This window comes from Eriocheir sinensis, chromosome 24 (genome assembly GCF_024679095.1).
Source record: "Eriocheir sinensis breed Jianghai 21 chromosome 24, ASM2467909v1, whole genome shotgun sequence".
Taxonomy (NCBI): Eukaryota; Metazoa; Arthropoda; class Malacostraca; order Decapoda; family Varunidae; genus Eriocheir; species Eriocheir sinensis.
The window spans coordinates 3,444,836-3,459,574 of NC_066532.1; the positions used below are offsets into that span (position 1 = coordinate 3,444,836).

General features: G+C 43.3%; 1 protein-coding gene across 3 annotated transcripts in view; it reads left to right on the forward strand.

Annotated features, from left to right (window-relative positions):
* LOC127002773 (LIM and SH3 domain protein 1-like) overlaps positions 1-14,739 on the forward strand; it is a 112,291-nt gene that overhangs the window by 89,453 nt on the left and 8,099 nt on the right. For 2 of the 3 annotated variants that reach the window (XM_050868899.1, XM_050868900.1), the window contains exons 4-5: positions 8,630-8,730; positions 9,269-9,348. In XM_050868899.1, the coding sequence (XP_050724856.1) occupies positions 8,630-8,730; positions 9,269-9,348 (181 nt within the window). Of the gene's footprint in view, positions 1-8,629; positions 8,731-9,268; positions 9,349-12,357; positions 12,955-14,739 lie in introns of all 3 variants that reach the window. The other variant, XM_050868898.1, reaches the window with a different exon arrangement.

Sequence of the window (14,739 nt, forward strand, 5' to 3'; positions counted from 1 at the left end):
TGTGTGTGTGTGTAGTAATAGTAGTAGTCACGGCAAACAAAACGCAAGACACTATATACGAATGGTTTGTGTTGCATCATCATTTTTTTTTCTTCTTTAAAACGAGGGCTTTCTTTTTCTTAGTCTTTGGGTTGTCTTGCATCATCATGGAAGGTCATTTTTTATTCTTTAATTAACGAAGGCTTTTTTTTTTTTTTTTTTATTTTTTTTTTTATTCCTTGGTTTGTCTGGATCACGGAAGTTTTTTTTTTTTCTCACCTAAGGACGAAGGCAGTTGTTTGTTTGTTTGTTTGTTTTTTCATTGTTTCATCTCGTTTGGTCGATAACTTTACAAAACAAACAAAAATATGCTCGTGAAGTCTGTCTGTACCCAGTATATGTGGAGTCAACTTGCAACACCAGCAGTGGAATGTGAACTTGACAACTTTCATCTCATTTGGGAGAGAACTCAATCACACACACACACACACACACACACACACACACACACACACACACACACACACTCACTCACTCACACACACTCACTCACTCACACACACACACTCACTCACTCACACACACTCACTCACTCACACACAAAAAAAAAAAAAAAAAAAAAGATCCTGGAGTATGTCTCTACCCAGTGGTCATTACGCATTGGAGTCAAGTTGCTACATCGGCCTTGGAATGTTAACTTGACAAATTGATTCAAAACAGGCCGTGACCTTAACCTCGGAAATGCTGGCAATCACTGTTCTTGTACCTTGTTTTCCTTTTCTCCTTTTCTACTTTTTTTTATTTTCTTCTTTTTCTTCTGCTTGTAAGGCTGTGCTATGTAGATATTATGTATAGAAGAGATGTGTGGGATGTATGCTTCTTCCTCCTCCTCCTCCTCCTCAACACAATAGATAAGCGGCCCAGTGTGAACCAGTTAGCCGTGGGATTTACCTCTTCTTCTTTTTTTTTTTTTTTTCTTTTTTTTTCTTTTTTCTTTTTTAATTTTACCGTATAGGAAGTAGCTCAAGGGCAACAACAAAAGGCAAAAAAAATATCATTAACCCGCTGCGTGCCTCCCCCAAAAAAGAGAAAAGAATTGAGTGGCCAGGAGAGGTCAGTTTTAGAAGTGTGTTAGGTCTATATTAAACGACTCCTTCCCAAGCTCAAGGGCAACATCAAAAGGCAAAAAAATATCATAAATCCGCTTCGTGCCTCCCCCTAAAAAAAGAAAAGAATTGAGTGCCCAGAAGAGGTCAATTTTAGAAGTGTGCTAGGTCTATATTTAAACGACTCCTTCCCAAGGCCACAAAAAAAAAAAAATAACAGGGTCCTCTGGGTGTTTTTCCCGTCCAAGAAGTCGTGTACAAGAGTCACTCAGTGGGTCGTATTGCAAGACATTTCGCCGCCCAAAACACATATTTGACAAGGCTTTCGTAGGAGTTGTGGCCATTTCCAGGAGTAGTTTTATGACCCTGGTGGTAGTTTGACCCTTCTTCTGTACCGTGAACCTAGAAGAACATATTTGACAAGGCTTTCGTAGGAGTTGTGGCCATTTCCAGGAGTAGTTTTATGACCCTGGTGGTAGTTTGACCCTTCTTCTGTACCGTGAACCTAGAATAACATATTTGACAAGGCTTTCGTAGGAGTTGTGGCCATTTCCAGGAGTAGTTTTATGACCCTGGTGGTAGTTTGACCCTTCTTCTGTACCGTGAACCTAGAATAACATATTTGACAAGGCTTTCGTAAGAGTTGTGGCCATTTCCAGGAGTAGTTTTATGACCCTGGTGGTAGTTTGACCCTTCTTCTGTACCGTGAACCTAGAATAACATATTTGACAAGGCTTTCGTAGGAGTTGTGGGCATTTCCAGGAGTAGTTTTATGACCCTCGTGGTAGTTCGACCCTTCTTCTGTACCGTGAACCTCAAGAAACACTCATTAGAACCCGACTGATCCCCTCTTTGACCTTTAGAAGTAGCTGATGCGGGAAGCGAAAGAGTTACAATACCGACCACTGGCTTCACAAAACAGTCCACGGAAATCCCAACAACTTCTACGAGGAAATCGGAAATCCAATAATCTGAACATTTGAAAGAAAAAAAAAATCATCATAATTGACGTCTCTCTTGGCCACTCTGTAATCTTTTTAGGAGCAGCAAGTAGCGGGCTTTTTTTTTTTTTTCATTATTGTTTTATTTTTTGTGCCTTATAGCTGTCTCCTTTGATGTAAAAAAAAAAGAAAAAAGAAAAACCAAAACTCGATGCATATGTGCGTAGGCTAATAGTGATGATTTAGGCTTTGAAATTTGCTCTAAAAAAACGCATATATGAACGAACTTATCAGATGCTATTATTATTATTATTATTATTATTATTATTATTATTATTATTATTATTATTATTATTATTATTATTATTCGACTTTTACACCGTCATTCTTTCATGCATTGTGTCGAGGCATAGATGTGTGTGTGTGTGTTTGTGTGTGTGTGTGTGTGTGTGTGTCATAACTTCATATCGCATGCATGTGTGTCAAGAGCACAGATGGAGTTTAAATAATGCATGTAAGTAATCTTCGTGTGTGTGTGTGTGTGTGTGTGTGTTGAGGGCCTAGCTATAATACGTCTACCATAAAAGGCGTGAGAGTGAGTGGACTTTAAACTGTATTAGGAGAGAGAGACATTTAGTGGTGAAGGGGGAGAAGAGACGAGGAGGAGGAGGAGGAGGAGAAGGAGAAGGAGGAGGAGGAGGAAGAGGAGGAAGAGGAAAGGGAGGAAGGAAAAAATGGTAGAAGGGGAACGAGGAGGAGGTGAAGAAAATGGGGGTAGAGGAGGAGGAGAAAGAAGGAAAAAAAAAAAAGAAAAGGAGTAGGAGGAAGGAAAACATGGAAGAAGGAGGTGAAGGAGAAGAAAGAAGCTCAAGAACACGAAGAAAATAAAAACAAAAAAGAAAAAAAAACGAAGAAAACACATCAACAACAACAACAACAACAGCAACCCGAAAAGAAGAAAAAGAATACAGAAGGAGGAGGAGGAAGAAAGAGACAAAGAGGAGGAGAAGGAGGAGGGGTAGAAGAATGACACAGCAAGGGAGGCAGAGAGAATACGGGCAAGGAGGGAAGGAGAGGAGAGAGAGAGGGTGGAGGGGGTAGACTGTTTAAAAGGAGGAAGAATGAGGATGGGCGAGGAGAGGGAGTTACGTTGTCTGTAGAAACTAATATACAGTGGAACATGATTGGCTGAGGAGGAGGAGGAGGAGGAAGGAGAACAATGGGAGGAGGAGTACAACGATTAGGAGATAGAGAAGGAGGAGGAGAAAAATGAAGAAGAATTAGAAGAAGGAAAAATGGTAAAAGGAGGATATTAATTAGAGGAAGAGAAGGAGAAGAAGAAGAAATGGTACAAAGAAGATGATGAATAAAAGATGAAGGAGGAGGAGGAGGAGGAGGAGAAAGAAGAAGAGGAAAGAAAATGGTATAAGGAGGATAAGGATTAGGAGGTGAAGGAAGATAAGAAGAAGAAGAAGAAGAAGAAATGGTACAAAGATGATGAATAAAAGATGAAGGAGAAGGAGAAAGAAGAAGAGGAAGGAAAATGGTTGAAGGAGGATAAGGATTAGGAGGTGAAGGAGGAGAAGGAAGAGGACGAAGAAGAAGAAGAAGAAAATTTGGTAAAAGGAGGAGGAGGAGGAGGAGGAAAAGAAGGAAGGAAAAATAAAAAGAGGAGGAGAAAGAAGAAGGAGATACAGGTAGTTGAGGAAGAGGAGGAGAAAGAAGGAGAAGAAAAGGAAAATTGGTTAAAGGAGAATAAGGAAGAGGAGGAGGCGAAGGAGGAGGAAGAAGGAGAAAAACAAGACAAAACACTCACATCCCATTTTCTATGTTATTATCATTATTATTGCTATTCCTCTTACGCAACCCCCCCCCTCCCCCCCTCTCTCTCTCTCTCTCTCTCTCTCTCTCTCTCTCTCTCTCTCTCTCTCTCTCGGGGTCACGCTCCTCCCCTCGCCCCGCCTGACTCACCGCTTTCACTCACTCACTCACTCGGTCATTTCCATATTAAGATTCATTTGTCATTTCTCTCCCACTCCCAATCACTCCTTCCGCCTTTTAGAGTAACTTTGCTGATGTGTTGTTGTCTTCGTTTCTTGTTCTTGTTTGTTTTCCTTCTGTTTTTTTATATTTTCTTATTCTTGTTTGTTTCTTGTTTCATTTTCACTTCCTCCTCCTCCTCCTCCTCCTCCTTTTGATGTGTTGTTTTCTTCGTTTCTTGTTTGTTTTCCTTCTGGGTTTCTTTATTTTCTTATTCGTATTTATTTCTTCTATTTCATTTTCACTTCCTCCTCCTCCTCCTCCTTTTGATGTGTTGTTTTCTTCGTTTCTTGTTCTTTATGTGTTTTCCTTCTGCTTCTTATTTTCTTATTCTTGTTTATATCTTCTATTTCATTTTCACTTACTCGTCCTCCTCCTTCTTTTCCTTATTCTTCATCTTCCCCCTTCTCCATTTTCATCATCTTCCGAGTGAACGAGACAAAACGATCCTGCCGTTCACTACGATGATGATTCTCTTCTCTTGCCGCAACTCTTCTTCATCCCCATCCCTTCTCTCCATCCCCATCTCTTCTCTCAATCCCCATCCCTTCTCTCCATCCCCGTGTCCATTCCTACCCCTACCTTGTACCTTCATGGGTCGAGGGTTACAACAAAGACGATATAAGTAGCCAAACGTACTACTGAGAATTAGCCATCAGGATAGAACACGCAGTAGTGGATTTAAAATTAGAAAAGCATAGATTTAGGAGGGAAATAGGCAGGGATTGGTTTAGTAATAGAGTGGTGGGGGAATGGAATAGAATAGACTCAGCAATCACATAGTTAGTGCAGGGACGATAGCTTGTTTTAAGAGTAGACTTCGTACAGTAGCTGCGTGGACGAGGATGACAGGTGGTGGTGGTGGTGGGGGGGGGGGGGGTATCTGGAGCTGCCCTGTGTAGGTCATTAGGCCTCTTGCAGTCTCCCTATGTTCTTATGTTCATCCCTATGCCTTTCCCGTCTTCCTTTCCTCACCCCAATCCCAACCTTGCATTCCATTCATCTGCCTCATCCCCGTCCCTTCCTGGCCCTCATATCTCACCTCCGACCCATCCCTTCACCTGCTCCTTCATCCCTTCCTTCCCCGTCCCTTCCAGGCCCTTTCATCCCCCTTCCTCCCTTCTTATCTCACCTCCGTCGCATCCCTTCACCTGCTCCTTCATCCCTTCCTTCCCCGTCCCTTCCAGGCCCTTTCATCCCCCTTCCTCCTTCTTATCTCACCTCCGTCGCATCCCTTCACCTGCTCCTTCATCCTTCCTTCCCCGTCCTTCCAGGCCCTTTCATCCCCTTCCTCCCTTCTTATCTCACCTCCGTCGCATCCCTTCACCTGCTCCTTCATCCCTTCCTTCCACGTCCCTTCCAGGACCTTTCATCCCCCTTCCTCCCTTCATATCTCACCTCCGACCCATCCCTTCACCTGCTCCTTCATCCCTTCCCCGTCCCTTCCAGGCCCTTTCATCCCCTTCCCTTCTTATCTCACCTCCGTCCCATCCCTTCACCTGCTCCTTCATCCCTTCCTTCCCCGTCCCTTCCAGGCCCTTTCATCCCCCTTCCTCCCTTCTTATCTCACCTCCGTCGCATCCCTTCACCTGCTCCTTCATCCCTTCCTTCCCCGTCCCTTCCAGGCCCTTTCATCCCCCTTCCTCCCTTCATATCTCACCTCCGTCCCATCCCTTCACCTGCTCCTTCATCCCTTCCTTCCCCGTCCCTTCCTGGCCCTTTCATCCCCCTTCCTCCCTTCATATCTCACCTCCGTCGCATCCCTTCACCTGTTCCTTCATCCCTTCCTTCCCCGTTCCTTCCCTATCTTATCCCCGCCCTTTCATCCCACATCCCCATCCCATCCCTTCATCCACTGTCCCCATTTGAACCCGTTCATCCCCCATCCCTTCCCTCACCCACGCCCACAAACCTTGCCCGCACCCACCCACCACCCGGTCAAAAGAGAGAGAGAGAGAGAGAGAGTGCAGGTTTGTGGCATGACTCACCAGCGCGTCTAGGTCTGGGGCGAGGCTTGGGCAGGGCAGGGCAGGGAAGGGAAGGAGGGGGGAGGCATGGGTAAGGCCGTTAGGGTCTCCTCTGGCCGCCTTGACGTGAGGGTGAGGGTGTCAGAGCCTTGTTTATGGCAGGTTCAGGGCAGTGACGAGGCGAGGTGCAGGAGGAGGAAGAAGAAGAAGAAGGAAAACAATGGTAGGAGGAGTATAACGATTAGGAGATAGAGGAAGAGGAGGAGGAGATAAAAAAAAGAGGAAGGAAAATGGTTAAATGAGGATAATAATTAGGAGGTGAAGGACAAGGTAGAGGAAGAGGAGAAGAAGAAATGGTACAGTGAAGATGATGAATAAAAGATGAAGGAGGGGGAGGGTGGCGAGGGGAGGGGAGGTGCCAGCTGGACTCTGCATCAACCATGGCATCAGCCCACACTCACGGCCGATAAGGATTTTGCGACGGGGTGGGCGGGGGCGTGTTCTCCAGCTGTGTGTGTGTGTGTGTGTGTGTGTTTGTGTGTTAAGCTAGTTGTAGGCAGAGTCTGGGTTCTTTTTCCATTCTCTTCCACATCTCTTCCTCCCTATTCACCATTTTCCTATCGTAGTTCAGTATAGGAAGTTAAATTTCGTCATTTTTTTTCTTTACTTTGCGTTGTAAGGTCATAGTTGTCTAGTGTTTCGAAATGTGTGTGTGTGTGTGTGTGTTAAGCTAGTTGTAGGCAGAGTTTTGGGTTCTTTTTCCATCCTCTTCTATTTCTCTTTCTTCCTATTCACCATCTTCCATTCGTAGTTTAGTATAGGAAGTTAAATTTCGTCATTTTTTTTCTTTACTTTGCGTTGTAAGGTCATAGTTGTCTAGTTTTTCGAAATGTGTGTGTGTGTGTGTGTGTGTGTGTGTGTGTGTGTGTGTGTTAAGCTAGTTGTAGGCAGAGTTTTGGGTTCTTTTTCCATCCTCTTCTATTTCTCTTTCTTCCTATTCACCATCTTCCATTCGTAGTTTAGTATAGGAAGTTGAATTTCGTCATTTTTTTTTCTTTGCGTTGTAAGGTCATAGTTGTCTAGTGTTTCGAAATGTGTGTGTGCGTGTGTGTGTGTGTTAAGCTAGTTGTAGGCAGAGTTTTGGGTTCTTTTTCCATCCTCTTCTATTTCTCTTTCTTCCTATTCACCATCTTCCATTCGTAGTTTAGTATAGGAAGTTGAATTTCGTCATTTTTTTTTTCTTTACTTTGCGTTGTAAGGTCATAGTTGTCTAGTGTTTCGAAATGTGTGTGTGTGTGTGTGTGTGTGTGTGTGTGTGTGTGTGTGTGTGTGTGTGTGTGTGCCATTAGCTAGTTGTAGGCAAAGCTCTGGGTTGTAGTTTAAATGATTTTGTTCTTTTTGGCAGTCATTCAGTGTAGGTGGCTGTTTCTTTTTACTTTGCTGCGTTGTAATGTCAAATGTCTTGTCGAAATGTGTGTGTGTGTGTGTGTGTGTGTGTGTGTGTGTGTGTGTGTGCCCTGGCAGCATCGTTACACCATATTCAGCAGTGCAGTTCTGATCTCTTGACTCAGAACACTTTCTATTTCCAATCTTCTTAATCTTGCAAAACTCATAAGGAGAGAATTCAACACATGCGTTACTCATAGCCAACTCTCGGTGCCAGTAGTCGCATTGAAGTCGCCCAAGATAATGAGTGTGTTTAAGGGGCATTGGTCTTGTATGGAGTCGAATTTGGCACAGAACATCACTTTTATTTTAACTTTCATACATCTCGGTAGTCTAGTGGCATCTTGTTCTTTTTTCTTTTGTTGGAACGAGCCTTTTGTTGCTGTCTTCGATTTTTGACCTTCAGTTGCCTCCCTTGTTAAAAAATGTACACTGCAAGTAACTTCAATTAAGAGAGGTGAAGCCCAAAGTGTGGTTCACCTTCACTCGCATTTTACGCTCATCAACCACAATAATTCAATATAAACAGAGGGAAGACAAAATAAATAGAAGGAAAATGACCAGCATCAAAAATAGTAACCGTGTCTACAGAATGTCATCAGTGTTGCCAGAATCTCATCATGCACTTTGCTTCTCTATACAGCCGCGCATTCAACAATATTTTTTTAAACTTTTATGTTCACGACCCGAGTCTGCTCCCCCTCCAGTGTTGCCAGAATCTCATCATGTACTTTGCTTCTCAAATCTCTATACAGCCGCGCATTCAACATTTTTTTTTTTTTTTTTTCAACTTTCATGTTCACGACCCCAGACTCTGCTTCCCCTCCTGTGTTGCCAGAATCTCATCATGTACTTTGCTTCTCTATACAGCCGCGCTTTCAACAATACTTTTCAACTTTTATGCTCACGACCCGAGACTGCTTCCCCTCCAGTGTTGCCAGAATCTTATAATATACTTTGCTTCTCTATACAGCCGCGCTTTCAACAATACTTTTCAACTTTTATGTTCACGACCCGAGACTCTGCTTCCCCTCCAGTGTTGCCAGAATCGCATCATGCACTTTGCTTCTTTATACAGCGCATTCAACAATTTAATTCAACTTTTATGTACACGCCCGGAGACTTAAGTTCCCCTCGCCTCCCCTCACAGGTGCAGTACCACGCCGACTTTGAGAAGAACAAGGCCAAGTTCACCCAGGTGGCAGACGACCCTGAGACACAGCGGCTGAAGAAGAACACCCAGATCATCAGGTGGGTGTGAGGGGGAGCTGACATGAAGCTGTTGGGTGGAGGCAGCAAAATCAGTCTTCCAAACAGTGTGAACTATAAAATATTCAACTAAAAATTATCTGATAGGGGAGGTAGGCCCCATAGTGTGAAATGTAAACCAAAATCAACAAAATTCAGTGCAAAAGCAATTCATGGAAGCAAGTACCAAATATGCAGCCCATAGGTTCCATTGTATTGAATAGTGGATAATAATGTATTGAAGTGTGACAGCTTGGTGATAACCTTAGAGGAGTTTTTAGTATTAATTTTATTTACTTAGTCGTGTAAATGGAACTACTATTCACACATATTGATATAATGATATTTTGTCTTATCTTAGCAACTATTTGTGTTTCTCATAATAAACAAAGGGGGGTTGGTGTGTTAGTATCCAAATTTGCCATGTTAGATCATTCTGTAAGGGCACTGGGTCCCTCCATGGGCACCTTATATGTAGATCTCTGCGCTGTGCCACCAGTGAGCTGTGACCACTTAGCAGCTCATATTACTTTCTCCACAGCAATGTGGTTTACCACGGTGAGATGGCAAAGAAGTCCGAGATGGAGCGCAAACGTGCTGAACCCAATGATGAGAATGAAGGTGAGTGTCGTCTGTAACCTTCCATCTTTTCCAACCTTAGAGGCAGCACAGAGCAGCAGCAGGGAAAGGAAACTAGGACACAGCCCTGAGGGAGTGTGGTTTCCTTTGATGCAGTGCTGAGGACCTTCGTTATCTCCTAATTCTCATAAATGTACATATGTACTTTTTCTATATTAATATTTTTGCTGAATCACTCTTGCATTTACTCATAATAATGAAGTTATTGTAGATATCTGCTTGCAATAAAAAAATTAAAAAAATGACAAAGGGTGTTCCAAAACATCATGAATACTTTTAGCCGCAATGTTCCTAAGTGACGCAAGTGATGCAGCGCAGTGTCTCGTGGAACACATTGGCAGACACAACAGAGTCTGGTACACAAGTCAACAAGGCAGAAAGTCAGCACCAGCTGAGATGGTGTGAACAAAACTTTATTTTAGGTTCTCTTTGAAACAAAATTTAAAGTATCCTTTGAGCCTCAATATTTAATGGCCAAAACCATATCAATGAAATTGGAACACCCTTGTCTAGTTTTGGTTTGTGAACAGAAAAAAAATTCTTGGTCACTTTTCTCGTTCTGGACTCATCTCTGCAAACTGATCACTTCTGATAACTAAAAGCTTGAGTAGTTCACCACACTGCAATGACAGTTTGTTTAAGTCTTGATCAGTTTCATATCGTAGTACCGTATTAATTTTAACTCCTCTAACAAATTTGCTTGATCCTCACATAGCACTGTACAGTATTTGGAAGTCTCCAGGAGCTGCAGATGAAGTTATGGTAAACAAGTTATTACTAATATAAATCACTACCAAAACTAACATTTTATTATAGATAATTTTAACAAGCACTAGTATTAAAAAAAGTCGTGAATTTTCAGCATTACATATTATATATTGTAGTACACAGGGTTTAGAATGACAACATGACACACTTTGTAGGCACTAGTCTGCCACATCATAGAAGTAGCATGCCGGGAGTCTGTATCTGACCTCCCTCCCACATGAATTCACCTTTTGGGAATACACACTTGCACCAGGCACACCACATGTGTCTTCTTATTTGCATGGAAGGGTAACAGGGCGCCACTCATCCAGCTGTGCATGTATTCAGGTGGTTTGGGGCTCTAGTGGTGTGGAGGGAGATAGTGGGAGCAATGGGGTTCCTCTGATGGTGTTGTGGCACAGGGAAAACACAGGAACAGGTCTGCAATAGGGAGAGATTCATGACATTGCTGCAGCTGTTTCAAGAAGGCACATAAGGATTGTCAATAGTGGGTGAGACTTGCAGCCCATTCAGTTCCATACGGGAAAATATTGACAGTAAACGAAAAGAAGAAAAGGCAGAAAATTCAAAATGTTTAGATGGTAGAGTAAGAATACAAGTTAAATATGGCACTTAGAATGCAACTGAGGATAAGGTACTCTACGTAGACTTGTTAGAAAATATTTAAAAGCATAAGAGAGTAGGGCTGGGAAGCATAGGAAAATGACTGAATAATTGAGTTGAATGACAATATTGTAGTTTGAAATAGTGGAAAAGAATAGTGACAGGTTAGAAATATTTAAAAGCAATAATTCAATATAAACAGAGGTAAGACAAAATAAATAGAAGGAAAATTACCAGTATCAAAAATAGCACCCTTTTCTACAGAATGTCACCAGTGTTGCCAGAATCTCATCATGTACTTTGCTTCTCTATACAACAGCGCATTCAACAATACTTTTCAACTTTTATGTTCATGACTGAATAGTGTAGAAAATAACCGAATGACTGAAGTGAATGACAAAATTATGGTCTTTGGAACAGTGAAAGAGATTAATGTGGGAATGACGCGGGACATAGATGATTGTGAGTCAGCAGGGCAGCAAGTGCTTAGGTGTATGTATGGCCAGGAAAGGAAGAAGCATGAAGTCCGACTAGAAAGGGAACCTGATGCTAATTGTGTCACATGGATTTAAAGGCACTTGTATGGTATCGTTGAGAGCCTGAGGACTAGAAATGGAGAGTGGAGAACATTGCTGTGGAGTGACTGAAAAGTGAATGTGAGAAATGAAGAGGCAAGAGATGGGTCAGGTATTCAGAAAGTGGTAGGGAAAGTGCGGTCATGTGATGGGATTAAAAGCATTAGGAGCTGAAGAAAAGTTTGTATGCCTGAGGACTAGAAATGGAAGAGTCAATAAGTAAATGTCAGAAATTAGGTGAGGCAAGAGATGGGTCGTTATTTCAGAAAGTGGCAGGGAGGTGTGTGGTTATGTGATGGGACTAAGAGGATTAGAAGCTGTAGTAAGTTTGTATACCTGAAGACTGTAGAAATAAAGAGTTTAGAACATTGCTGTGGAGTGCTGGGAAGTAAGTGTCAGGAATTAGGTGAGGCAAGAGATTGGTTTGTTATTCCAGAAAGTGGCAGGGAGGTGTGTGGTTATGTGATGGGATTAAGAGGATTAGGAGCTGTAGTAAGTTTGTATGCCTGAGGACTGTAGAAATAGAGTGGAGAACATTGCTGTGGAGTGCTGGGAAGTAAGTGTCAGGAAGTAGGTGAGGCGAGAAATGGGTCAGTTATTCAGAAAGTGTTAGGGAGGTGTGTGGTCATGTGATGGGATTAAGAGCATTAGGGGAGCTGTAGTAAAGTTTGTATGCCTGAGGACTATAGAAATGAGAGTAGAACATTGCTGTGGAGTGCTGGAGAGTGAGCGTCAGGAAGTAGGTGAGGTGAGAAATGGGTCAGTTATTCAGAAGTGTTAGGGAAGTGTGATGGGACTGAGGAATTATAGGAGCTGAAGAAGAGCATAACCAGCATCAATCACTCATTTTAAGTTAGTAGTTTGCATTCTTGGACTCACATCTTATGTCTTATCAATCTAACAGTCTATTAGGAGGGATCTGTTTCTTTCTCAGGGTTAAGGTAATGAGTCTTTAAAGTCACGGCATGTCATAGTTATTGGAGCATCAGTGGCATGAGCTCTGCGTCACTCTCCCCGCACTAAAGGCTGTACTGTACCGTTCCAGAGTGGTCCTCCTCCTGGCATGACTCTGTTGGAGAGGACGTCTCTGCATCTGTCCACCAATCCAAAGCTTCTCACTTCCAGCATGACAACAATGACGATGACAAGGGTTATGATGACAAGGCCTATGATGACAGGGCCTACGAGTACGGCCAGGATGTATCCGAACCCTCCCCCCACCGCCACCCCTCTCCCTCTCCCCACCGCCACCCCTCTCCCTCTCCCCACCGCCACCCCTCCCCACACCGCCACCCCTCTCCCTCTCCCCACCGCCACCAGTCCTACCCCCGCCAATACTCCCCCGCCCCCCAAGACTACCCTCCCCAACACTCTCGGGGGCGTAGCATTTCCCCGGATTACAGCGACCATTACGCCGACCCCCAAGGCTACCCCTCCTCCTCCCCCTCCCAGGCCTACACAGGCAGGGATCCTTACTACCCCCCCGACTATGCTGAGGATGACGGATACTATCCTGGCGGTGACTCACCAGGCGGATACATTGATCCTAATGACCCTTACTCTGCACAGCCCCCTATGGGGCCAGGCGGGTCTCCTCCTCACAGCACTAACAGACATTACCCAACTAACAACTACTATGCAAGTAAGGACTGCAGGTTAAGGTGGTTGGGGTAGTGCACACACTCACCACTGTAGACCAGGCAGCCTGGTGGTGCAGCTGCTCTTAGTAATGCTAACAAGTACACTGCTTACACCATCACCACCACTACTACCACCAACAACACTATACATGTACTTCTAATACCACTGCTACTTCCATGACTACTTCTACTACTACTACTACCACAACCACCACTGCTACTACTTCTACCACCATTATTACTATTATTGCTACTACTACTACCACTACTACTATCACTACTATTACTACTGCTACTACCACCACCCCCACTACCACTTCTGCTACTATGACAACTACCTGCTACTTCCAAGACAATCACTTCAGTGAGCACTAGTGGCCTAACTCACTCTATTGCCTTTGAGACTACGTAGCTGTAATATCATCAGGTAGTCATCAAATACACTCACTCAAATCTAAATGTCAGGTTATCAAATTATTATGTTTTCTTTCAGGTGGTATCCATTTGTAAATTCTGTAAATAATTAAATAATGTAATTTGTTTTCAGGAAGGATTTTTATATATTAATTGATTTTGAGCAGCCGTGTCTCCAGACTGATAATACGTTTTCCAGGGTGCATGGGAAGCTTTCTGTGTCGTCATGTGATATACTGTACATAGTTGCTTCATACTGTGTCGAGGCATCATTGTGTATGTTCCCAGTCCTGTGTTTCAGTGTATCAATGTCTCAGTGTTGCATGGAGGAAAAAAACAGCAGACAGAAGTAAATACAGAATACCAAAACCTCATACTCACAGCTGTTTTGGTTAAAGAAAGTTTGGGGTTTAGTAGATTGAGACGCTTTGAACCCATTTGGCACCATATGACTCTAGGAAGGGGATTCGATCTTATATATTGAGGCCATTTGAACCCCAGTGGCACCATATAACTCCAGGAAGGGCATCCGATCCTATATATTAAGGCGATGAACCCATTTGGCACCATATAACTCCAGGAAGGGCATCCGATCCTATATATTAAGGCGATGAACCCATTTGGCACCATATGACTCCAGGAAGGGCATCCGATCCTATATATTAAGGCGATGAACCCATTTGGCACCATATGACTCCAGGAAGGGCATCCGATCCTATATATTAAGGCGATGAACCCATTTGGCACCATATGACTCCAGAAAGGGCATCCGATCCTATATATTAAGGCGATGAACCCATTTGGCACCATATGACTCCAGAAAGGGCATCCGATCCTATATATTAAGGCGATGAACCCATTTGGCACCATATGACTCCAGGAAGGGCATCCGATCCTATATATTAAGGCGATGAACCCATTTGGCACCATATGACTCCAGAAAGGGCATCCGATCTTATATATTAAGGCGATGAACCCATTTGGCACCATATGACTCCAGAAAGGGCATCCGATCTTATATATTGAGGCGATATGAACCCATTTAGCACCATATGACTCCAGAAAGGGCATCCGATCCTATATATTGAGGCGATATGAACCCATTTAGCACCATATGACTCCAGAAAGGGCATCCGATCTTATATATTGAGGCGATATGAACCCATTTAGCACCATATGACTCCAGAAAGGGCATCCGATCTTATATATTGAGGCTATTTGAACCCATTTGGCACCATATGACTCCAGAAAGGGCATCCGATCTTATATATTGAGGCGATATGAACCCATTTGGCACCATATGACTCCAGAAAGGGCATCCGATCCTATATATTAAGGCGATGAACCCATTTGGCACCATATGACTCCAGAAA